The 26,036-nt window shown below is 39.6% G+C and overlaps 3 protein-coding genes across 6 annotated transcripts; 1 reads left to right on the top strand and 2 right to left on the bottom strand.

The window, feature by feature from the left end:
* Positions 1-1,334: 1,334 nt before the first annotated feature.
* LOC306893134 (guanylate-binding protein 4-like) lies at positions 1,335-8,698 on the bottom strand. Of its 2 annotated transcripts, XM_079454743.1 has the most exons (12): positions 8,531-8,698; positions 7,974-8,133; positions 7,363-7,439; positions 6,493-6,684; positions 6,271-6,398; positions 5,911-6,020; positions 5,025-5,215; positions 4,052-4,294; positions 3,670-3,950; positions 3,368-3,580; positions 3,171-3,273; positions 1,335-2,227 (listed from the first exon to the last, which is right to left on the bottom strand). In XM_079454743.1, the coding sequence occupies exons 4-12, from the start codon at positions 6,665-6,667 to the stop codon at positions 1,710-1,712; spliced, it is 1,962 nt and encodes a 653-aa protein (XP_079310869.1). In that variant the 5' UTR covers positions 6,668-6,684; positions 7,363-7,439; positions 7,974-8,133; positions 8,531-8,698; the 3' UTR covers positions 1,335-1,709. The 2 variants fall into 2 exon arrangements, with proteins under 2 accessions (XP_079310869.1, XP_079310868.1); XM_079454742.1 differs by lacking the exon at positions 7,363-7,439 and having other exon boundaries at positions 8,531-8,608.
* Positions 8,666-16,869, bottom strand: LOC306893135 (guanylate-binding protein 4-like). 2 transcript variants are annotated; one of them, XM_079454744.1, is made up of 11 exons: positions 16,799-16,869; positions 15,790-15,955; positions 15,131-15,327; positions 14,914-15,041; positions 14,514-14,623; positions 14,162-14,349; positions 13,656-13,898; positions 12,940-13,220; positions 11,285-11,497; positions 10,813-10,915; positions 8,666-10,613 (listed from the first exon to the last, which is right to left on the bottom strand). In XM_079454744.1, the coding sequence occupies exons 3-11, from the start codon at positions 15,303-15,305 to the stop codon at positions 10,174-10,176; spliced, it is 1,881 nt and encodes a 626-aa protein (XP_079310870.1). In that variant the 5' UTR covers positions 15,306-15,327; positions 15,790-15,955; positions 16,799-16,869; the 3' UTR covers positions 8,666-10,173. The 2 variants fall into 2 exon arrangements, with proteins under 2 accessions (XP_079310870.1, XP_079310871.1); XM_079454745.1 differs by lacking the exon at positions 16,799-16,869 and having other exon boundaries at positions 15,131-15,324; positions 15,790-15,919.
* Positions 16,870-17,434: 565 nt separating this feature from the next.
* On the top strand, positions 17,435-24,101 carry LOC306893028 (guanylate-binding protein 4-like). Of its 2 annotated transcripts, none has more exons than XM_079454477.1 (10): positions 17,435-17,590; positions 19,381-19,572; positions 19,669-19,796; positions 20,084-20,193; positions 20,854-21,044; positions 21,752-21,994; positions 22,096-22,376; positions 22,466-22,678; positions 22,773-22,875; positions 23,397-24,101. In XM_079454477.1, the coding sequence occupies exons 2-10, from the start codon at positions 19,398-19,400 to the stop codon at positions 23,837-23,839; spliced, it is 1,887 nt and encodes a 628-aa protein (XP_079310603.1). In that variant the 5' UTR covers positions 17,435-17,590; positions 19,381-19,397; the 3' UTR covers positions 23,840-24,101. The 2 variants fall into 2 exon arrangements, with proteins under 2 accessions (XP_079310603.1, XP_079310602.1); XM_079454476.1 differs by lacking the exon at positions 17,435-17,590 and adding an exon at positions 18,048-18,147.
* Positions 24,102-26,036: the final 1,935 nt, after the last annotated feature.

Raw genomic sequence — 26,036 nt, 5'->3', positions numbered from 1 at the left:
CGCAATATTTCCCTTCAATAAAATTTGCCAAAGAAATATTTCCCAACACTTACCCCTTTAATTGTAGGTCTGTGCCCGATCGTAGGTGTGTCTGCCTCAGCTCTGTTTTGGTCTCTTGGTTCAAAGAGGTTTTCCCCCTTTCACGGACGAGCCCCCAAATTGTAAGATAATTACTTTGTCTAGGTAAAGAGTTGACAAGTCTAGTCGATGGAACACTCAGCCGATCCTGATCCAGGGACCAAGAATGACACAGACACAGAAGTGCAGTTCACTCAAAGTCAAAGTTTATTAGGGATGGGTCCAATATATATATATATATATATATATATATATGCATAAATGAGGATATGAGAGTACGCACAGATCCAGAATATACGGTCAACAGAAAGTCACAACATAGTACTATATTTAATCATCCTTATCTATGGTACAGATATAAATGTTAGCCGGTTCCTTATTCATAATGTCAAGGTCACCGTGCTCTTGTCCCCCCATCCCCTGAGTCTAACTCCCAATGTCATCCATACGTGATGTAACCAGGACACAGTGAAGACTAGGTTCTATATTCTCACACCGATCGAACATTAATCAAACACGAAGTACATAAAACGGTAAGTATTAAGACACTAAATACTAGACAATGCACCGACACTGGACAGAGGGAACCTGGGGCTATAAAAAGGGAACAGGAGGGCACATGGCGCCAAGTAATAACAACAAGCCCCATGTCCCCACACAACACAACAAAAACCATAAAAAGGTGGCAATGTCATGACTCTGTGCAGGGAGCTAGAAAGCTCGAAACAGGAAGGACGGAGTCCTGACACCGAAATACCCCATCACTAGATCTCAATTCCCTATACTCTGCCCTATAATGGACAGCACAAGTATTACAGCATCATTTACACTGCTCAAAAACAATAAGGGAGCACATGATCATCACAGCTCCACAAGTCAGTTAACCCTAAGTGAACCATTTTCACTTTGTAACAGGTTCCTTATGGCCCGCGTAGTAGGGGAAATGAATACGTTACTCAGGACTTCTTCATTTCGGCATTACAGCGAAGACTGTGTTCGGTTAAACTCTCAACATTAGCAGCTCTCTTCTGCTCTTCAGTCAGCTTCTAACACCGTCTGTTTCTTTCAATGTAACGCTACACAACCGAAAAGAATAAAACCGTCTTACGCACATCTACAACGAGAAACTTTGTGAAATAAATCATCACGTTATTTTCCTGCAAATGTTCGACAAAAAATTCTGTGTTTCTTCTTCTTCTGTCACATTATTTTGTTCTCGCAAGTTATGCAAAGCATGTAAGTGAGATATTGCCTGCATATTTTGTAGTGTGATTTTATTGAGCAGTGTATATAAAAAATACAATAATCATTTATACAGTCTATGAACCTTATACATCTGTCTAAGTCTTACATTCTGTCAGATACAAGAATTTCCATTTCTGCATCTATGTATACATATGTTAATGTGTTTGTCTAAACGGTGACTTGAGATTTGATTGGAGACTTGATGGTTAAGACTTGAGCATATGTGACTTGTCCCCAATATATGTTAAATATTAGGATATTTCAAAATGAAAATCTTTTTACCTTTTTGGCAAAACGAAGTTTTAATTTTATATTAATCAAAATATTTAAGTTTGAAAAAATATAACTTGAGAAAAAGTAATACAATTGGCTGTAACATATTAGAGTTATTTTTTTTTAGGTTGGTGCAAAGTTTCCAAATATTTTCCTGTTATGTTAGAAACTACCGTAGAAACTAAGGATTTCACAAGATCCAAGATGCCTGAGCGTGCATTCATCATCTCCTGTATGGCTTTCATCTGTTCTCTATGTTGTTGCATCATCATAGCAACAGACTCCTCGTGTCTCCTGTTGGAGTTCTCTATCATCGCTGCAAACTCTTTAGCTCTGTTACTCTCAGCTTCAGCGCTCTGTCTCTTGAACTCTTCCATCTCTTGTGTCATCCTGTCTGCCTTCTCCTTAAAGCCCTTTTCCAGCAGAGAAGCTTGCTCCTTCAGTTTACTGTCCATGGCACGCTCAGCCTCCTCTTTTTGAAGCCTAATCTCTTCATCCATCTTCTCCTTCATCTGTTTCATTCTCTCTTCATTACTTTGTTTCTCTACTTCCATCTTCTCCCCTAGTTGCCGCTGCTCCTCCTCTTTAGCTTTGATTTCCTGGTTCAAGAGGGCTGCTTCCTCTTGTTGCTCTGGTCATGTATTAACGAAACAGATAGAAAACATGGTTTACAAATACACAAATAGTTACATATTGAACTGATTTTGAATCAATAAAAATATAGCAGTACTGATCTTGACCACATTGATACTGTTCTAATAATGACATAAATAGCCACCCTAAACTAATGGATGCAAATCTTTGACCCTTAAAACAACCTTTACCATTTCTTCATCTTGGAATTATATAGTTCACCTATACAGATGATTTATGTTTAGCAGGAGTAGCGAGGGAAGCTTGTTTGGCATGCTGTCCAGGGGGGTAGGGCCCCGAGCTCGCCGGTTCCTGTCGAACCCGGAACATCCCCCTCGGTGAGGGGAGTGCCATGAGCTCAGAACCGGCCCGAACCCCAAATCCCCCCCTGGAGTCCGGTGAAAAAAGCGAGTTTGTGGAGAGGAGCCGGGGTGGTGGAGGGATGTCGAAAGACTGAAAAAGTGCAGGTCAATGGTTACCTATTTAATTAAAGGTTCGATGGGTCTGATAGGTTGAATCATGATCATTAATTTGAATCAGTTGCTGAGCTGATCGGCTGATTGCTGATGCACATCAGCCGGGCTTGATCATATGCTCCGGCTCCTCCCGAACTTAGTTAAGAAAACATCATTGATATAGCTTTATCAGATTTTTGTCAAAATTCACATTCTTCATTTGCACATTCTTCACTCAATGACTATCTGATATTGTGGACATTTGGGAATTTAAGAAAAACTTTGAAGCTCAATATCTGAAAACTGCTCAGATAGAACCACATAATTGAAGGTGGCGATTTGGTCTTACTTTCAGTAGCATTTTCAACCGTTTCAACGGTTACATCATCTTGTCAATGTCTACATGTCCTTCGTCATTCAACAGGCACAAGGAACCTTCTACAAATGTACAAAACTGGGATATTAGGATTTGAAAGCTTGACTTACCCTTAATATTTTTTTCCTTCTCAGTCAGTTTTTTGTCAGCCTGCAGAATGGCTTTAGAATCCACAGACTTCTGTATCATAAACTTCTTTAGGACCTCTTCAGCCTGTTGATGTACACACAGAAACAATTGATAATTATGACAACAGTGATGAAAGTCTTCATATTTCCGTCATGTGTATAGATATTGAATTTAGAACCTTGACGTCCTTATTGGTCTGTCTCTTGTATTTCTCCACAATGTCCTCCAGATCCTTGCAGTAGAGATCATAGCCACCAGGTTTGGCAAAGAACCCTTGCTTGAGTTTTTCTGTCATTGTTTCAGAAAGGGATGACAGAAGATTCTCACATCTTCTCTTTGAAGCTTGCTCATTGTGGCTCAGGTATTCATCAAAGAGATTATTGATGTTTTCCTACAATCATAATATTTACAGAGGACATTTAATAAAACCAAACTCTGACATCTCTTCATGCCATTGTACTGTGATGAGATCTGGCCTACCTCAAGAGATTTTAGGTACTTTCCATCAGTGTCTCTGAAAGAGCGTTTCATGAAGGTTTGTGTTGCCATTCTGCTGAGATGTTGGTGTTCTGTGGACACATCCTTCAGTTCCAGGGGGAAGGACGTCTTCAGTTTTTCCATTCCACTCTTGTAAACCTCAAGCCCCTCCTTCACTGCAGCTTCATTCTCAATCATTGCCATAGCAATCACAGCGTTCTCCAGACATGGAACGGCCCCACTAGAGATTGTGTCCACATACATTTCAGCCAGATTACCCAAAACTAAAGAGAAGGAAAGAAGACCAGAAAAACATTGATAAAGAAAAGAGAATCTCCACTGAACAATGAACAGTTGATAGTAGATATTTTCTCTCTTTACTTACCCCTGCCAGTGACAGTGTATCCATCTTTCAGCATCTTTACTTGGCTGTCCTTAAAGACAAACTTGCAGAAACAATCTGTGACCTCCAAGAATTTCGTATCAAGGTCAGAAGGATTCAAACTCTCCAGACGAGACACTTTCTCCGGAACAGTTGGAAACGGGAATGTGAAGCATGTCCTGGAAGGGAAGAATTTTTGGATGCACTCCCTCGGCAGATTGTACACCATTACTTTTTTCGAAGTTCCTAGAAAACATGAACACATACTGTAGACTTTTTCTGCCATTCCCCTCTTTGGGGTTAGGGAAGGGTTCGGAGCCCCACCTGTCCCCAATCGCCCCAACAAAATGTTAAAGGACTTTAGGTCCTCTGTCTGTCTTGGAATGAAAAGAACACTGGACATTTGGCACCAGCAGACAAAACCATGTCACAAACTAATCCATTGATAACCTTTATACCCGATACCGCCTTTCCACATTCAAGTTCCTGTTCCGCTTTAATTAACATTCTGACGTGAAATCATTCTTGTAAGCTACGATGGTTCCTTGTGACATTTTCTTCGCAGTCTGGTGTTGTTCTAGGTAAGGCTTACACTCAAAACTTAACGACACATTTAAATGTATGGTCAAGGATTAAAGGGTAATAGAAATTTGCACAAAATTTACCACATTTCATCTAGTTTGTTGCGCCCCACTTGTCATGTCTATTCCCCACCCGCCCCACACTTTGAGAAACACTGCTGTAGACCCTTATAATTTATTTATTATAAAATTTAAAGTACCACCTCCATAAATTATGACTGAGTAATGAAACAAATCTTTTGGGAAATATTTTTACTATATAAATATATTATAATATAAATATAGACTTTGAACATGCTGAAGGGTTTCCAAAAAAGTGTGCCATATGCATCAGACCTTCAGCCAACGGATCGTGAGACTACTGCGCAAATAATTTGAGGGATATTTTTAATTACCATGTTTTAGCTTTAGAGCAAACTCTAGGTACTCATTCTCTGTTGCATCTTTGTCCTCGATCTTAAGCTCAAGGGTAAAGTCTCTCACAGCCCAGATGAATCTAGGGAAGAACTTCACAAACTCGCTTGAATCATCGGCATCCTCTTCTGATGATTTGACCTTAATGCACTCTGTAAGTTCAGTAACATATCTGAGAGTTTGTTCAGGCATGAAAACAAAGCAACTGTTAAACAATAACTTAAGATGCATTGAAGAAAATTTGTTACTCCTTAAGGTAAATACATTTTAACAGTTACTATAACTTACAGAGCCTAGCTATGTAGGAAACCATGACTTTTTCTAAAGGCAATTAAAGGCACACCATGTAAAAAATGTTTTCATGTCTGCATGAATCAAACACACCTATGGTACATGATGCTATTGACAGGCTATAAAAATATGTGATTTTAATCAACACTTATAAAGACATTTGTATGTCTCATTATTGGACAAAAAAGAAAAATGACTCCCTCTCATGCCACACTGCAGGTTCACGAGTTTGCCTATGCAGATAATAACAATCGAGCAGGGGTAGAAAAAAGTAGTTTTTGGCGTGCTGTCCGGGGAGCAGGCTCTGAGCGCACCCCCGTGTTCCTGCGGGAGAAATGGGCTCGAGGAGAGAAGCTGGGCAGGTGGAGGGATGCTGTGATTGCTGATAGCGGATCAGCCGAACTGATTATCTGCTCCTCCCGAACTTTGATAATTAAACATCATTAAAACACAAACAGCGCTTAAGTTACAAAAAGGGACTTCTCTTGCTGTGACTACAAACTGATGTTGTATTTGCACAAATTTGTAAAATATATATAAATGATTTGAAAGGAATGTGGATTGTCAGAAGGATACTGCAGATCCTCAATAGCCCTGTTGTCAATCGTCCCTCGACTGTTGTAAACAAGAGTGCTGCTCAGTAACACAGCCAGACAGAAGATATTGGTGTCATGCTTTGAGTCCCCCTGTCAAAGAGACAATCATTGGGCTGAATAGTAAATTAAAGATCAAAGGTTGTTTATGGACTACAAGATGTTTACAAGTAATGGGTATGGTTAATAGGAGTAATTGTCTAATGCAACTGATGACAAAGTATTTGGTGAGGTCAGTTCCACATTTTAATCATCTCTTGTTAGTCAGGTGGATGCATGGTTAACCCTTCAAACTTTGACATTTGATGCTTCTTGTGTTTTGGTAGTGTGTGTGCTCTTTCACCTTGTCCACGTCTCCAAGTCCCTCAGTGTCCAGCAGGACCAAAGTGGTCTCTTTCTTAGTGGGGTGGGGCACACACCACATCCAGATTCCCTTCGTCTTGGACTCAATTGTGCTGCCCAGTGCAAACCCTGATAATAGCACACCATCAATAAATAAATAATAAATAATACATGATGTTTCTCTTGTGTAAGATGCTATCAGTGCTGCAGGTGAAGGTTCAACCTGTTTGTTTCCCAGCAAGACGGTTCATCAGGTAGGACTTCCCCGTGCGGTAGAGACCCACCATAGCGACCACCACCACTGGCTGGTCAATCTTCTGCAGGATCTGCAGTGCCGACTGCTGCACACACATCTTCCCATCTGACGTCGTGTCAATGAGGCAAACCGGTTTGTCCATGTTCACTGGAGACAGAGCTACAAAGAAGATTATACAATTTGGATTTCTGTTGATCTTAGATTACTTGAGAAATGTTCAGTAATTCAATAGTGCAGCAGGTACATTTTGTTGATTGTCACCATTGTTGAGTTCCAACACTGATTCTTGATCAGTTTAAAAACACGCGTTTAACATGTTGTGTCTTCATACCTTTGTCTAATTCTTACACAGTAGGATCACACAATATTCACACATTAATAACACATGCATGACAAAAAAATCTCAATAATCACACAATGATTAGTCACCAATCACTTGATCCCATTGGATTTTAGTTTGCATTGACTCAACAAATGTATTTTCACACACAATCATAAAAGACAATAAACTACGTATTATCGAGTTCTTATTTTGAGAGTATAGTTTACTTTGCTAGCTAATATATTTAAGTACATTTGCATGGTTAGTTTTAACTACCCTCATGAATCATTTTTTTCGGTGCATATAACTCAGAACTTGTCAGGGATATGGTAGGAGAAGAACCCAAGCGCAGGCAGCAATACGGGGTAACAGACTTTAATAATAAATAACAAAACAACCACCCACGGTGGGGGAAAACTGAACTAAGGCAAGGTACAGAAAATAAAAGACTTCCCACGAGAGGGCATGAATAAACAAAAAGGAACAATAACCAAGGCACTTCAAAAGACACATACGGGTGATCAGGACCACGAACGAGGTAACTGGGACCACAAATCGGGAACCATGAACATGAGCCAAGACACAGGAACAGCTACAACGAACAAGCACAAGACAATAGACAAGAGGGCATTATATAGGGAGACTAACAAAGGAGATAACGATGGGCAGGTGTGGGTAATGAGACACAGGAGGAAAGCTATACTAGGAACGAGAGGGGCGGGGCCAAATGACGAGACTGGAAAGAACCCATATGATGTCCTGATTGACAAAAAATATGTTTCTCTCCACATAAAACTCGTGAGTCTGTCATAATTCTGCCCCTAGACCAGAAAACCAAGACAAGAGAAGGCAGAATCATGACAGAACTTGTAAAATGGACACATAAACATATTTGCTACACATTATTGAAGCGCACTAATGGCTTTCATATTGAGCTCATAATATTATCTAGAACCAACAGTCAATATAAATCTCACAGAAAACTATTGGCATTTTTATAATAATCATAATAGTTATAATAATAAAACAATAACAACCGTAATTATTAGTTGACTGTAAACTGCTAGAAAAACATCCTTCAGACCAAGAACTGTATAAATAGACAGAATAAAGGAATGTAACTTACTTGTATTTAACTTCAGGAGCTCTGTGTTGTACAAGTGGTGGACTGAACTGTATTATTATCCGTATGTCTTAAACACTCTTTCAGATCCAGCCCCCCTTATTCTAACTGGTCTGAGCGAGTTAGGGAATCTCCGTGGTCTCTCAGAATCTCTTTCATTTTTCTGTATGACGGAGCAATTGTGCTGTTTAACACTTGGTTTCACTTTCAAAATCAGCAACTGCAACACGTGTTCAATTTCTTTATATACTTTTCATTTATATTGATATTTATTTTACTATATACTTTATTTTGGAGGGGATACTTTATTGAACCTGTGTTGCAAAAGTCACATGAGGACAAAAGCTGAACCGTAACATTCCAGAAGAAAAGTAGTAGACAGCTTATCACTGTTTGTTTCTCTCTCTTTATCTCTCTCTCTCTTTCTCTCTCTCTCTCTCTATTTGACTGGAAATAGCAAAGCTCGCTTTTACTCAAACTTCAGTTGACTCAAGTTAAATTATTAAATGTGATAAATACGTTACTTTGGATAAATGCATTTAAAAACATAAATAACTTACTTTTCTCCCTAAAGAGTCTTGATACACATAACCTTGTGTCTTCAACATGGGAAAAGAGATCCTGGAGTTTCCTAGAGGGGAAATGTTTAGGTATTCACCGTCATATATTGTGTAGACAACATCCAGAGGCAGGCGGCTCTTACAGGAATCAAAGACTTTATTGAAAACAGGAAACTGAGCAGGGCAGAGAATATAAAAAACACAGGGAAAACCAACACGAACAAAAGGTGCTTTAACATTATAAATAGAAACATTAAACCAGATCATTCTTGGCGTGATTCAAACTGATACAATCAAGAAAACATTGCAACAATGTAACACTGTAACTGAAGCGTCTGGGAATCAGAGTCACTATCAGCATTTTGTCATTTAGATTCAAACATTGGAGATTGACTAACCCCCCCGCAGATAACCGGCTCTTACTGCAAACCAGCTGAAGGCTGTTCATACACTCAGACCGCTTTTCAAACAACTCAACTGTGATTTATAATGACAGATACTGTAATAGCTGTAATAATTTCATATTTCATGTATACTTTCATGTAAAGGCATAACTTTACCCCCAGTATTACTTGAGGGAATATATCCATACAGAAACATATACAGATGTCTTGTAATATATTTTACCCCTTGTAAAACATTACCATTGATGTCTTATTATTGTCCCTCTTAAATTGTCCCAATCTTTCAGAACATGTAGATGTACACAATGTCGAATCATACTGAAATAAACTACAGAAACCATCACAAATCTTTTTAATTTAACGGTTGCAATAAGAATCATATTGTTATTAACGGAAACTATATTGGTATTGTGTTAGATTCTGTTATCTGGAGGATGAGGCCCAATAGCAGACATTAAACTGTAATTTTGTAGTGGTTTAAATGCTAAACTGGTGCACAGTAAAATGGCCAGTGTTAAATCAACACTACTCAGAGTGCACATGGTCCCACTCTACAGAGTGTTAAAGTAACACTGATGTAGTGTTGAAGATAACGAGGCAATAAAGTGATTAATTTAGAGATGATTAAACATGAATGATGATCACCTGCTGTTAACAAGCAGAATCACTGAAGGAATGAGAAACACAAGAACTAGAACTGACATCCAATCACAACAGTAGATGACGTCAACTGAAGATTCATGTCCTGTAAGGACACTTTCAGCCCATCAAAGGGAACCTCGGCCCAAAAATGACTCAACCTCAAGTTGTTCCAAACCTACATAGTTTACCTACTAGATATTTTTAAGAATTTAGAAAAGCGAAACAGCTCTAAGGCACCTTAGATCTAACATTTTCATACTATGCTAGTGCAGGTTTGGAACAACTTCATGATAGATTTGCATTGTCAAATGTGTCCCTTTCCTTAAATTGAATACATCTGAAATTCACCAAAGCTAAACTAAATAATGTAATAATGCATGCATAGTTACGGTTATCAGAATCTGAAAGCTTTTTAGATGATAAACTCCAAAATCTGCCTGTGTTAAATTTTGATGAATGATGAGCTACCAAACATCCTGTTGCATTCCCACAATGGCAGTACCTGAAACAGGTGCGATATACATTGTTTGCATGTTTTGTGGAACATATTAGACATTCCTTGAAATTAAGACAGAATTCGAAAAGTTTTAACACATTTTACTGGATACAACATACAGATCTAGGTCTAGGTCTGCTATTAATCGCTTGCATTTGCTGCTGGTGCTGCTGCCTCAGCACCGCCATGTTCTGTGCGCTTCTTTGCTCCTGATCTGCTATCGTCTGCGCATACCTTTTTGACGTTCTCTCCTCTACCTCTGCATTCTTCTTCTTCAACTCGTCTATCTCCTGAGACATACTATTAGCTTTCTCCTGAAAGCCCTTCTCCATCAGGACAGCCTGCTCCCTTAGCTTACTCTCCATTCCAAGCTTGGTCTCCTGTTGTAGGAGGAGCATCTCGTCTTCCATCTTCTTTATGACCTGACTCAGTCTTTCTTCATTATTCTGTTGTTCGATCTCCATCTTCTCCTCCAGCTGACGCTGCCTCTCTTCGTGGGCCTTAATTTCTTGTTCCAGAAGAACTGCTCTTTCTCTCTCCTCTATTCAAGCAATAAAGAAGCGGTCGACAGGGTGAAACATGTGAATAAAAACCAATCTAACACAGATCCCATGTGTTTAACACATTCAAATTATTTTGGCCATAACTGACTATCCCCTTTCTACTATTCTACTTTCTACTGATCATTTTATGTTTAAGCGTTTTGTGTCTACTGAGTTAAAAAAAAATATATATTTTACCACAAATCCTCTTTTCATTTTCAGTTAGTTTATCGTCAGTCTGCAGAATGGCCGTGGTCAGCGCAGCCTTTTGCTGCAAAAACTTCTCCAACACCTCAGCGATCTGTAAAGGCACACGAAGGTAAACACAATGCAAGTAATATATAGATGATCATTGCTTTTTAGTGTTATCACCTTAAATGCATTTAAAATGTATAGCATTATGCATCATTTACATTTAGTCATTTAGCAGACGCTTTTATCCAAAGCGACTTACAAAGTTCGGGATTATCCGGTTTCTTTCCTGTGGCTCATTGGTTAGAGCATGCCACTAGCAATGCCAAGGTCGTGGGTAAGATCCGAGGGGATTGCACACACTCAAATACAAATGTATAGTATAATGCAATGCAAGTGGCTTTGGATAAAGGCATCTGCCTGATGCATGAATGTGACATTGTTGTATGTTTTTACTATAAAATGTAACATTTATGACCTTGACTTCTTTATACGCCAGCATATTGTACTGAATCACGATGTCCTCCAGGTCCCGGCAGAAGAGGTCGTAACCTCCTGCTCTGGCATAGAATCCTTCGTTGATTCGTTCCGTCATTGGGTCAGAGAGAACTGACATAAGACCCTCACATTTTTCCTCTGAAGCCTTCTCGTTGTCTGAGAGATATCTGTCAAACTGATGTCTGATGGCTTCCTATAACAGCACACAGAAAAAATTGGTTATTGTTATCCAAAGCACCCTACATATTAGAGGCACCCTTGCAGTTTCTATTTGCCATTTCATTTGGAGAAACAAAATGAGCAAAATAGATATTGTAGATAGCATCCCAGCTAACAAAAGTTGGTTATAAGAACGTTCCTTTGGTTATAAAAAACATTGACCCTCGACTTTCCTGTGTTGGATTTTGTTTGACGTGCTGCAACTATGCAGTTCAAATTACATCAAAAAGTAAATGTGTTATTACATTTTGCAATGCAAATGAGGAGTTGGTTGGTGGTCATTGATTTGACAATCATGTTTGATAATGAGAACAGTGTATCAATCTACAACACAGTCGGTTGGTGGTTATTGAAATCACCATTGTGTTTGATGAGATTTTCATTTGCATTGCCATAACAAATGTACTTTAAAAGCACACCAAAAAATGAAAGAAACATGTCAAGGGTCAAGAGCCCAACCCAGGGAAACACCATGATGGTGACTTTTGATAGCAAGCAATGTTCTTAAAACATACAAAACGGACACTTTGAAAACAACTGTGGTCAAACGTTTACATATATGTAGCACTGCAGAATGTTTATTATTTATAAAGGTGCTTTCTTGAAGAACTGATGAACAAAAACTGTCAAAAAACATTTCACTGTGTCATTTAGCGTTTTAATGTCGGGCTGACTAGCAGCTAAAAACAAGCAGCGACACTACTGACGTAAATCCATTTTTCAGTCTCTTAAAGTGATACTTCACCAAAATGTTTTTAATGATGTCATCATTTACTCACATTCTTATTTTAAACCTGTATGGCTTTCTTACTTTCACAGACCACAAGGAATTTTGAGAAATGTTTTGTGATCTGCGGAAGAAACTCATAAAGGTTTGAAATGACAAGAGGGTGAGTAAATGATGACATAATTCTCTCTTTTTGCTTTACTATCACTTTAACAGTATCTCAGTAGCACAGTACAACATCTGCCACGGACTTTGTATAGGATTTACACAATTTGCATGTCGAAACAAATGGCCAGGTGATCTTCATCTTTTGTAGGATGTTGCCACCTGTAACAGTGTAAATGTTTTCTGTACTGTCTGTGATTCCAGATTTGAATTGTTTGTGGCACCAAGCTGTGCTCGGGATATTATGACTGCAATAAATGTGACCAGAAAGGCAAAGGGTTCAACAGAGAGTCACCTTTCAGGACACGGAAAGCCTCACTCTTCAGGCAGATGTGTTGCTTTTTGTGTCTAACATGTTTTCGCAAAAACTAGAGGACACACATTTTTAAACATAAGTAGAGGTCAGAATTAGCAAAGAACATACTCTCTACTACATCACAAACTACAATTGCCCTTTAAATACAACTTCCCTGTGAAAACATGAAATAAAAGGATCTATTCTGCAATTCGGTGTACCACGCTACCTCTAAAGATGTCAGGTACTTTCCATCAGTGTCTCTGAACGAGCGTTTCATGAAGGTTTGGGTTGCCATGAGATTGAAACACTGATGTTCAGAAGTGATTTCATTCAGTTCCAGGGGAAAGGACTTCTTCAGCTTCTCCATTCCACTCTGGTACACCTCAAGCCCCTCTTGTAATGCGGCCTCATTCTCAATCGTTGACAAAGCAATAACAGCGTTCTCCAGACATGGCACGGCCCCACTAGAGCTGGTGTCCACGTACGTTTTCGCAAGATGACCCAAAACTATAGGGAACACAAGGAAATAAGAAATTGTACAAACAAACTGACCCTGGCAGCAAATTACAGGTCATCTGGTAAACATTTTTGAAGCTGTGTTTTAGATTTTTCAAGCATCGTGTCATTTCATACCTTATAATTACTTTGTTCTGAAGAACACAGAAATATATTTGGAAGCATGTTGGCAAGTTTCAATTCAGTGACATCATTGACTGCCATTTGAGGACAAATGAAATGGTAGTCCAAGGTGTCCCGGAACAGTTTGTGTTCCTAAATACACTTTGTGTTTACCAGAACAAAGAAATGTATATAGGTTTTAAACAACCTGAGGGTGAGTAAATGATGACAGAATTTTCATTTTTGAGTGAACTAACCCTTTACGATGAGTAAAAGATGCTAAGGAAGCTGCCTGACATAAAGTATGAAGAGACGTAAATTTACCTCTGCCAGTGACCTTGTGTCCATCTTTGAGATTTTTGACTTTGCTGTGATCAAAGATGAACCGGCTGAAATGATCAGTGACTTCCAAGAACTTTTGTGAAATCTCAGCTGGGTCCAGTGTCTCCAGATAAGAGACGTTGTCTGGGTTCGTTGGGAATGGGAAGGTGAAACATTTTCGTGATGGGAAATATTTACGAATGCACTCTCTTGGCAGGTTGTAATTCATCACTTGAGCCGAGTTGCCTTTAAGACACGATGAAATAATAAGAACAAAATTAAATATTTTCAATCAGAGAAACGTTCCTTTAATAAATCGCCAGAAATTTACTAGATAATGGTAAATGACTTTGCGTATTAATGTCACATGGAGCTAAAATAGGGACTGTGTGTAAAGTTCACAAATAATATCAAACATAACATGAGGTTTTAATGTCTATAAAACATAAATACAGGTAACAATAAGCAGCTTCTGTGTGCTTTTTAGAAGGACAGGCTCAAAATTTTACCCAGTTTTAGTTTCAGAGCGAACTCTAGATACTCATCATCTGTTGCGTCTTTTCCATTGATGTTTCGTTGCAGAGTGAAATCCCTCACGGCCCAGATAAAACTGGGGAAGAACTTAACGAACTCTGAATCATCGACAACTTCATCAGGTGATTTGATCTTGATGTACTCCGTCAGCTCAGTGACATATCTGTTAAGTGCGAGGTAAGGAACTGTTGGAGATCAGTTGACCGCTTTGTTTTATATACATCTGTAGTATTGAATCATACTGTCATTTAAATGCAAACTCTAGAAGTAAACACAATGTACTCTTATTAATTGACTATGAAATTCAAGTTATGATCAGAAGGATACTGCAGTTCCTCAATAGCCCTGTTGTCAATAGTTCCTCGGCTGTTCAGGACTATGGTGCTACTTAAAAGGACAGCCAGAGAAAAAATCTTCGTGTCATGCTTTGAGTCGCCCTAGAACAGACGTGATATATTGATTAGACCACAACCCATAACAAACACGTGAATCGTTGTATAAATATTGGGGGATTGTAATAGTGTTTTGAGAAATTGGGGGTTTACGCTGGAAAACTATAGCAGCGAAGCATATTCATGTGTGGAGGACCAGTAGATTATTGCTGCAGCTGTCACGGCCAAATATTGACGTCTGAGCTATCAGTATGGTGAAAACCTTTGGTCATTTTGTAAGGTGAGGTTGACCATTGCATGCCCATATATGAATGTGTAAATATAACCAGTCACACCTTGTCCACGTCTCCAAGTCCCTCAGTGTCCAGCAGGACCAAAGTGGTCTCTTCTTTAGTGGGGTGGGGCACACACCACATCCAGATTCCCTTCGTCTTGGACTCAATTGTGCTGCCCAGTGCGAACCCTGATAATAGCACACCATCAATAAATAAGTAATAAATATTGTTTCTCTTAAGTGTAAGATGCTATTAGTGCTGCATGTGAGGGTTTAACCTGTTTGTTTCCCAGCAAGACGGTTCATCAGGTAGGACTTCCCCGTGCGGTAGAGACCCACCACAGCGACCACCACCACCGGCTGCTCTATCTTCTGCAGGATCTGCAGTGCTGACTGCTGCACACACATCTTCCCATCTGACGTCGTGTCAATGAGGCAAACCGGCTTGTCCATGTTGTCAAAGGAGATGAGTCTACTAAAATGTACCAGATTAACAGCCTTTCAATTTCTTTTCAAGTCTTACCACACATACGTATATGGATGGAGACAAAAGCTGCACAATATACACATTTCGACACATCCCATGAATAAAAGAACACTTAAACTTATACAGGCATCCACACTCGTAAAAAACAATTCTGCACATATTCACAACACGTTATACAAAATCAGGTCATCTGAAGCTGCAGCAAGGAATGGTCCTAACATATATCAAGACATGTCAGGTTGTAGAGTTCACTCATACACACATTGTTCCCATTGGTTACCAATTTGTCCACATACAACATGTTTAAGTTGCAATACAAATGTTCCCTACACACACTATCTACGCAGATAGATTAACACAACTCAACCTTACCCAAAAACTTGAATATGCTGAAAAAAGATCTACCGCATGCATTCATAAGAGCTGTACATATGTAATGAAATGACTTACCTTTTTTCCGTTTACGAGTTATTGTATGCAGGTTGTGGATTACTAATATTGTATTCTTTTAGGTTCAGCCAACTGGTCTGCAGTTTGTTAAAGGATTTCCATGTTCTCTCATGTCCGGTTATTCTTGACTGAGCAAACAACTTTGGTTTCACTTTAAAATCAGCAACTGCAACATGTGATACAAGAACAGATGTAAGAGTTTGGGGGTTTCCAGAATGTGCAAGCACACACAACAAAGTTTAACTGTTTGCTTTTTCTTTGTATCACTAGTCCACGGCGACATTTTGTTAATTTTAACTAAACGGTTAACATTCCAGAAAAAAGAACACAGACTATCTTTATTTGCAATCATAGCTCACTTCTGACCACAATACAAAGGTCGAGATGTTACTCATGAACTGTGTTTAGTGAAATCCCACAGTTTCCATTAAAAACAATATCAATCTAATTGCAACCATTAAATCTAAAGAATCTGTGACGGTTTTTGTTGTTTTTTTATTCGTCTAGAACTACAGTACATGTTCTGCAAAATTAGATTAGACTGACCAAGGTATTTTTTACAATGTTAGGGTCTAGATCAATTCATATATGTTTCTGCGTGGATGTTTTCCCTCAAATAATGGTGGTGTAAAATTATACCTTTGGATATTGTAAATTTTTGAGTCTGTAACAAACTAAATCACAGTTGAGTTGTTTGAAAAGCGGTCTGAGTGTATGAACAGCCTCAGAGGGTTTGCAGTAAGAGCCGGTTATCTGGGGGGGTTAGTCAATCTCCAATGTTTGACTCTTGTGATGGCTAAGGCCACACTTATTTAGGTCAATTGATCAAAGTTTCCTTTATATATTATTTCTTTAGGAGAAATGGGGTTTTTGTCTTTAATATTTGGTTTCTGTGTGTTTATACAATTTTCATTTTTTTCCGTTAATATACACCCAAAAGTATTGTGTAAGTGGCATGTTGTCTGAATAAATCACTACACAGATACGGGGTTAATATTAGGTTTCTTACCCGTGGTCCCGCCTGGTTCTGTGGCTGCAGCATGGAACAAAGGTTGGCTATTAAAGGGCGTGGCATTTCCTGATCACCATCATATCCTGGGTCAGGCATTATGGGAAATGTAGTTGGTACTACCCTATGGGTGGGGTTTGTTCATTTAAACTTCTCTGTTAGAGTTCATTCTTGTGTTTATTGTAACTGTTTGCTTTGTTGCATGTGATTCCATGTATGTGGGGTTTGGTTTGTGTATATTATATATTTTTATTGAGTTCATTTACTGAACTGAGACCCATGCAATTAGCAAATGGTTTAGCCCATGTGTTCAAATGGGGTTGAATTTTCAGTGGGAAGTTAGTTCTGGTGAGGGCTCCTGTGAGAAACATCTGAGACCCAGAGCCCAATGTGGAGGTTCCAACGCTCACAAATCTAAATGACAAAATGCTGATAGTGAATCTGATAGTAATCCCAGACGCTTCAGTTACAGTGTTACATTGTTGCAATGTTTTCTTGATTGTATCAGTTTGGATCACACCAAGAATGATCTGGTTTAATGTTTCTATTTATAATGTTAAAGCACCTTATGTTCGTGTTGGTTTTCCCCGTGTTTTTTATATTCTCTGCCCTGCTCAGTTTCCTGTTTTCAATAAAGTCTTTGATTCCTGTAAGAGCCGCCTGCCTCTGGATGTTGTCTACACAATATATGACGGTGAATACCTAGACATTTCCCCTCTAGGAAACTCCAGGATCTCTTTTCCCATGTTTAAGACACAAGGTTATGTGTATCAAGGCTCTTTAGGGAGAAAAGTAAGTTATTTATGTTTTTAAATGCATTTATCCAAAGTAACGTATTTATCACATTTAATAATTTAACTTGAGTCAACTGAAGTTTGAGTAAAAGCGAGCTTTGCTATTTCCAGTCAAATGGAGAGAGAGAGAGAGAAAGAGAGAGAGAGATAAAGAGAGAGAAACAAACAGTGATAAGCTGTCTACTACTTCTCTTCTGGAATGTTACGGTTCAGCTTTTGTCCTCATGTGACTTTTGCAACACAGGTTCAATAAAGTATCCCCTCCAAAATAAAGTATATTGTAAAATAAATATCAATATAAATGAAAAGTATATAAAGAAATTGAACACGTGTTGCAGTTGCTGATTTTGAAAGTGAAACCAAGTGTTAAACAGCACAATTGCTCAGTCATACAGAATAATGAAAGAGATACTGAGAGACCACGGAGATTCCCTAACTCGCTCAGACCAGTTAGAATAAGGGGGGCTGGATCTGAGAGAGTGTTTAAGATATACGGATAATAATACAGTTCAGTCCACCACTTGTACAACACAGAGCTCCTGAAGTTAAATACAGGTAAGTTACATTCCTTTATTCTGTCTATTTATACAGTTCTTGGTCTGAAGGATGTTTTTCTAGCAGTTTACAGTCAACTAATTATTACAGTTGTTATTGTTTTATTATTATAACAATTATGATTGTTATAAAAATGCCAATAGTTTTCTGTGAGATTTATATTGACTGTTGGTTCTAGATAATATTATGAGCTCAATATGAAAGCCATTAGTGCGCTTCAATAATGTGTAGTAAATATGTTTATGTGTCCATTTTACAAGTTCTGTCATGATTCTGCCTTCTCTTGTCTTGATTTTCTGGTCTAGGGGCAGAATCATGACAGACTCACGTGTTTTATGTGGAGAGAAACATATTTTTTGTCAATTAGGACATAATATGCGTTCTCTCCAGTCTCGTCATTTGGCCCCGCCCCTCTCGTTCCTAGTATAGCTTTCCTCCTGTGTCTCATTACCCACACCTGCCCATCGTTATCTCCTTTGTTAGTCTCCCTATATAATGCCCTCTTGTCTATTGTCTTGTGCTTGTTCGTTGTAGCTGTTCCTGTGTCTTGGCTCGTGGTCATGATCACCTGTATGTGTATTTTGAAGTGCCTTGGTTATTTTTCCTATTTATTTATGCCCCCTCGTGGGAAGTCTTTATTTTCTGTACCTTGCCTTAGTTCAGTTTTCCACCTCCGTGGGTGGTTGTTTTGTTATTATTAAAGTCTGCGTTACCCCGTATTGCTGCCTGCGCTTGGGTTCTTCTCCTACCATATCCCTGACAAGTTCTGAGGTATATGCACCGAAAAAAATGATTCTTTAGGGTAGTAAATACTAACCATGCAAATGTACTTAAATATATTAGCAAGGTAAACTATACTCAAAATAAGAACTCGATAATACGTAGTTTATTGTCTTTTATGATAGTGTGTGAAAATACATTTGAGTCAACAAACTAAAATCCAATGGGATCAAGTGATTGGTGACTAATCATTGTGTGATTATTGACATTTTTTTTTGTCATGCATGTGTTATTAATGTGTGAATATTGTGTGATCCTACTGTGTGAGATTTAGACAGAGGTATGAAGACACAACATGTTTAACATGTTTTTAAACTGATCAAGAATCTGTGTTGGAACTCAACAATGGTGACAATCAACAAAATTAATCTGCTGCACTATTGAATTACTGAACATTTCTCAAGTAATCTAAGATCAACAGAAATCCAAATTGTATAATCTTCTCATTTGTAGCTCTGTCTCCAGTGAACATGGACAAACCGGTTTGCCTCATTGACACGACGTCAGATGGGAAGATGTGTGTGCAGCAGTCGGCACTGCAGATCCTGCAGAAGATTGAGCAGCCGGTGGTGGTGGTCGCTATGGTGGGTCTCTACCGCACGGGGAAGTCCTACCTGATGAACCGTCTTGCTGGGAAACAAAAAGGTTGAACATTCACATGCAGCACTGATAGCATCTTACACTTAAGAGAAACAATATGTAGTATTTATTATTTATTTATTGATGGTGTGCTTTTATCAGGGTTTGCACTGGGCAGCACAATTGAGTCCAAGACGAAGGGAATCTGGATGTGGTGTGTGCCCCACCCCACTAAAAAAGAGACCACTCTGGTCCTGCTGGACACTGAGGGACTTGGAGACGTGGACAAGGTGAAAGAGCACCCACACTACCTAAACACAAGAAGCATCAAAGTTTGAAGGGTTAACCATGCATCCAACTGACTAACAAGAGATGATAAAAAAAGTGGAACTGACCTCACCAAATACTTATTTGCAATAACAAGTGCATGAATAAGAAAGACCATAGACTGTCATCAGTTGCATTAGACAATTACTCCTATTAACCATACCCATTACTTCTTGTAAACATCTTGTAGTCCATAAACAACCTTTGATCTTTAATTGACTATCCAGCCCAATGATTGTCTCTTTGACAGGGGGACTCAAAGCATGACACCAATATCTTCTGTCTGGCTGTGTTACTGAGCAGCACTCTTGTTTACAACAGTCGAGGGACGATTGACAACAGGGCTATTGAGGAACTGCAGTATCCTTTTGACAATCCACATTCCTTTCAAATAATTTATATATATATTTTACAAATTTGTGCAAATACAACATCAGTTTGTATTCACTGCAAGAAAAGTCCCTATTTGTAACTTAAGCGCTGTATGTTTTAATGATGTTTAATTATCAAAGTTCGGGAGGAGCAGATAATCAGCTCGGCTGATCCGCTATCAGCAATCACAGCATCCCTCCACCTGCCCAGCTTCTCTCCTCGAGCCCACTTCTCCCGCAGGAACACGGGGGTGCGCTCAGAGCCTGCTCCCCGGACAGCATGCCAAAAAATACTTTTTTCTACCCTTGCTCGATTGTTATTATCTGCATAGGCAAACTCGTGAACCTGCAGTGTGGCATGAGAGGGAGTCAGGAGTTGTCCTTTCACATTTTTCTTTTTTGTCCAATAATGAGACATACAAATGTGTTATGAAGTAAATTGATTAGAATCACATATTTTTATAGCCTGTCAATAGCATCATGTACCATAGGTGTGTTTGATTTCATGCAGACTGAGTGGAAATTTTTTTTCACATGGTTTGCCTTTAATTGTTAATATGTATTTACCTTAAGGAGTAACATTTTCTTCAATGCATCTTGAGTTGTTGTTTGACAGTTGCTTTGTTTTCATGCCTGAACAAACTCTCAGATATGTTACTGAACTTACAGAGTGCATTAAGGTCAAATCATCAGAAGAGGATGCCGATGATTCAAGCGAGTTTGTGAAGTTCTTCCCTAGATTCATCTGGGCTGTGAGAGACTTTACCCTTGAGCTTAAGATCGAGGACAAAGATGCAACAGAGAATGAGTACCTAGAGTTTGCTCTAAAGCTAAAACATGGTAATTAAAAATATCCCGCAAATTATTTGCGCAATAGTCTCACGATCCGTTGGCTGAACGTCTTGATGCATATGGCACACTTTTTTGGAAACACTTCAGCATGTTCAAAGTCGTTATCTGATTGGTTAAATTTCACAAGATTTCCGGTAGACGTGTGTGTCGCTTTCTTCAACGGACCGCCTGGAAACAACACAAAGCTGTCGTGTATACAATAGTTGCTATAAGAAATTAATCAAGAACAACTAAACGCTTAATTCTTAAAAGTATGCGAGGTTCACGGCATTATCTCATAATAATAACTGCAGGGACATTTCAACGGCTCTAAACAATAACGCGGCAAGATGAAACGGGATTTAAATGTAAGCCTTACCTAGAGCAACACCAGACTGCGAAGAAAATGTCACAAAGAACCATCGTAGCTTACAAGAATGATTTCACGTCAGAATGTTAATTGAAGCGGAACAAAAACTTGAATGTGGAGAGGCGGTATCGGGTATAAAGGTTATCAATGGATTAGTTTGTGACATGGAATGAAAAGAACACTGGAAATTTGGCACCAGCAGACAGAACCAAGACAGACAGAGGACCTAAAGTTCTTTACCATTTTGTTGGGGCGATTGGGGACAGGCGGGGTTCCGAAACCTACCCTATCCCCAAAGTGAGCAATGGCTGAAAACTGGTCTACAGTATGTGTTCATCTTTTCTAGGGACTTCAAAAAAGGTCATGGAGCACAATCTGCCGAGGGAGTGCATCCAAAAATTCTTCCCTTCCAGGACATGCTTCACATTTCCGTTTCCAACTGCGCCGGAGAAAGTGTCTCGTCTGGAGAGTTTGAATCCTTCTGACCTTGATACGAAATTTTTGGAGGTCACAGATTGTTTCTGCAAGTTTGTCTTTAAGGACAGCCAAGTGAAGATGCTGAAAGATGGATACACTGTCACTGGCAGGGGTAAGTAAAGAGTGAAAATATCTACTATCAACTGTTCATTGTTCAGTCGAGATTCTCTTTTCTTTATCAATGTTTTTCTGGTCTTCTTTCCTTCTCTTTAGTTTTGGGTAATCTGGCAGAAATGTATGTGGACACAATCTCTAGTGGGGCCGTTCCATGTCTGGAGAATGCTGTTATTGCTATGGCAATGATTGAGAATGAAGCTGCAGTGAAGGAGGGGCTTGAGGTGTACAAGAGTGGAATGGAAAAACTGAAGACGTCCTTCCCCCTGGAACTGAAGGATGTGTCCACAGAACACCAACATCTCAGCAGAATGGCAACACAAACCTTCATGAAACGCTCTTTCAGAGACACTGATGGAAAGTTCCTAAAATCTCTTGAGGTAGGCCAGATCTCATCACAGTACAATGGCATGAAGAGATGTCAGAGTTTGGTTTTATTAAATGTCCTCTGTAAATATTATGATTGTAGGAAAACATCAATAATCTCTTTGATGAATACCTGAGCCACAATGAGCAAGCTTCAAAGAGAAGATGTGAGAATCTTCTGTCATCCCTTTCTGAAGCAATGACGGAAAAACTCAAGCAAGGGTTCTATACCACACCTGGTGGCTATGATATCTTCTGCAAGGATCTGGAGGACATTGTGGAGAAATACAAGAGACAGACCAATAAGGACGTCAAGGTTCTAAATTCAATATCTACACACATGACGGAAATATGAAGACTTTCATCACTGTTGTCATAATTATCAATTGTTTCTGTGTGTACATCAACAGGCTGAAGAGGTCCTAAAGAAGTTTATGATACAGAAGTCTGTGGATTCTAAAGCCATTCTGCAGGCTGACAAAAAACTGACTGAGAAGGAAAAAATTATTAAGAGTGAGTCTCAAGCTTTCAAATCCTAATATCCCAGTTTTGTACATTTGTAGAAGGTTCCTTGTGCCTGTTGACAAGATGATGTAACAGCTGATACGGTTGAAAATGCCATTAAAAGTAGCACCAAAATCGCCACCTTAAATGATATGGTTCTATCTGAGCAGTTTTCAGATATTGAGCTTCAAAGTTTCAGCATTCATGCTGATTTGCGTTTTTCGTAAAAAAGGAACTTCAAAAAACCTCACAAAGTCATTGAGTTTTCGCAAATTAAGAATGTTAATTTTTACCAAAAATCTGATAGAACTATATAATTCCAAGATGACGAAATGGTAAAGGTTGTTTCAAGGGTCATATATTTGCACCCGTTAGTTTAGGGTGGCTATTTATGCCACTATAAGAAAAGTATCAATGTGGTCAAGATCAGTTCTCGTCAGATTTTTCATTGATTCAAATTCAGTTCAATATGTAACTATTTGTGTTTTTGTAAACCATGTTTTCTTTCTGTTTTGTAAATAAATGACCAGAGCAATATGAGAACACAGCCCTCTTGAACCAGGAAATCAAAGCTAAAGAGGAGGAGCAGCGGCAACTAGAGGAGAAGATGGAAGTAGAGAGACGAAGTAATGAAGAGAGGATGAGACAGATGAAGGAGAAGATGGATGAAGAGATTAGGCTTCAAAAAGAGGAGGCTGAGCGTGCCATGGACAGTAAACTGAAGGAGCAAGCTTCTCTGCTGGAAAAGGGCTTTAAGGAGAAGGCAGACAGGATGACACAAGAGATGGAAGAGTTCAAGAGACAGAGCGCTGAAGCTGAGAGTAACAGAGCTAAAGAGTTTGCAGCGATGATAGAGAACTCCAACAGGAGACATGAGGAGTCTGTTGCTATGATGATGCAGCAACATAGAGAACAGATGCAAGCCATACAGGAGATGATGAATGCACGCTCGGGTGTATGTTGCATCTTGTGAAATCCATAATTTCTATGACTAACTCATCAGAAGCTTGTAACTGCACAAATAAGCTGTAGACATCTACAAATAAACAGTAGAAACAGTCCTTAGTCATAATAGATTTCAAATGCATATTTTTGTGTAATGTACATGAAAACAAGTTTATTTGACATTGCTCATTTATTTTAAGCAGTGACATGATGGTTCAATGAAAATGATTTATCAAAAATCTTGCATTGCATCACATGTGTGCATCAAATAAAAGCAATTTTTTTGCCTGAAAGGAAATGTGTCTGTGTGTATGGACCACTCACTGGCCCTATGACGGAATCCAGTGGTGTGGTCGAAGGTTTCTTGTGTATTCTGTCCTTACTTCAGCTCTGAACCTTCACATTATACATGAAGTGATATGAAAAAATGGAATTACTGAGTTTAGGGATAATTTTTTCATAGGTCCAACTCGTTTTTAGACAAGTTGACCATGTTAAGCATGAGAAGCCAGCACGTTCAGTGTAAATGTTTTAATTTATGTGCTAGATGTGACCAAAAAGTGCGTAAAGGCCTTAAGCTTTTCCGGGTAGGTACATTGACCTTGAATTGTTTTGTCAAGAGATGTAGGCTGGTCGCCATAGAAAAATCTTATCTGGGCATCAATACCTGCAATGCAGCCCTAATAACCCACTGGGGCTCCATTGATTACTTGTATGATAGACGATGCCTGAAGGAAGTCACACCTGGAATTGCATGAGGTTGAGTAAATTATGAGGTAACTTGAATTTTCTTGCTTAATCTTACACTAATATGTGACCTTGGATCACATCATTAGGATATAAAGTTAAGATCATATTCCATGAAGATATTTCCTAACCTAAATTCATTAGTTTTTTTGCACATTCCAGAGACTTAAAGGGCTGTATTGTCATATCATAACAACCCATAGATCAGTAGAAAGCTTAATTATCCAGTTTTCGGGTTATGTAAAAATCTAAATTTCAAAGAATTGCCCCATATGCTTGGTTTTGTTGTCCATGGTCATATATGACTCAAAAAACACATAGAGACTTGACCTATTAGATGTTAAAATGCATAGGCCTGGTATAAGGAAGTGTAGATGTATGACACCCAGGCGTGGTAATTTAACACTTGGGATTTTGCTGTATGGTTTGAAAGAGTTTGGGACATTCTCTCACCTCAGCAAATGCAAGATCGCTCCCATGCTTCGTGCCGAGGTCGCCACTCTTCTGGAGAAGGGGGCAATCGAACCTGTCCCTCTGTCCAAGATGTCTTTGGGCTGACAACTCCTGCTTTATTGTCCCCGGGTAAGTGGGGAGCTGTGCACCATCCTGCGAAATAGATGCAGAAGCGCATCCTGGACTCTGTCCAACACCAGGATTGGTTTGTGGTTATCGACCCAAATGATGCGTACTTCGTGTCTCGAATCTCCCCTGGCAGACCGTCTCTTCGGCTTGCCCTCGAGGGTTCAGCATACTAGTACAGCCTCCTCCCCTTCGGTCTGGCCCTGTCTCCCCGTGTCCTAACGGAGGTCATGGAGGCTGCTCTCGTTCCCCCCGGGAGCAGGGCATGCATATCCTCAACTATCTTCATGACTGGCCTATCTTGGCTCACTCGCGGAATCTTTTGCCTACGCACAGGGAACTTGTGCACCGACACCTTGACCAATTGGGTCTACGGGTCAACTAGGACAAGAGCATGGTCTCCCCGGTCAGAGTACCTCTTTTCCCGTTATGGAACTAGACCCTGTTACCATGCAGCACTCCTCATGAGAGCGTGCCCAGCCAATGTTGTGCTACCTGTACCTCGTCAGGCAGCAGTCAGCGGTCCCTCTGAAACATTCAGAGGCTCCTGGGGCATATGGTGTACTGGTCGGCAGCATGCCGCTCAGGTTGATGCATATGGTACCGCTTCACCGTCTCACCGGCACAAGGTGTGTTCCCATTACTTCTTTCTAGCCCCTCGGACAGAAATGCCATAGCACCTCCTCCTCTGGAGTCAGCAGTGGGTGGTGTCCCGGCGGGCGATTCATGTCCCGAACGATCTCGATCAGACAGCTGACGTGCTCTCAACTCCCCTGAGGAAGGGCACTGTTTGGCACCCAAGATCAGACCTCTGGAACCTCCATGTCTGGCCCCAGGACGGGACGTCTAGATCTGAAGTGACCTGTGTCCAGCACTTGTGAGCACGGTGACTCAGGCAA

This window comes from Barbatula barbatula (assembly GCF_947034865.1).
Source record: "Barbatula barbatula genome assembly, chromosome: 4".
Classification (NCBI taxonomy): domain Eukaryota; kingdom Metazoa; phylum Chordata; class Actinopteri; order Cypriniformes; family Nemacheilidae; genus Barbatula; species Barbatula barbatula.
The sequence above is the reverse complement of the archived record's forward strand: the minus strand, read 5'-3'. Positions and strand labels throughout refer to the sequence as shown.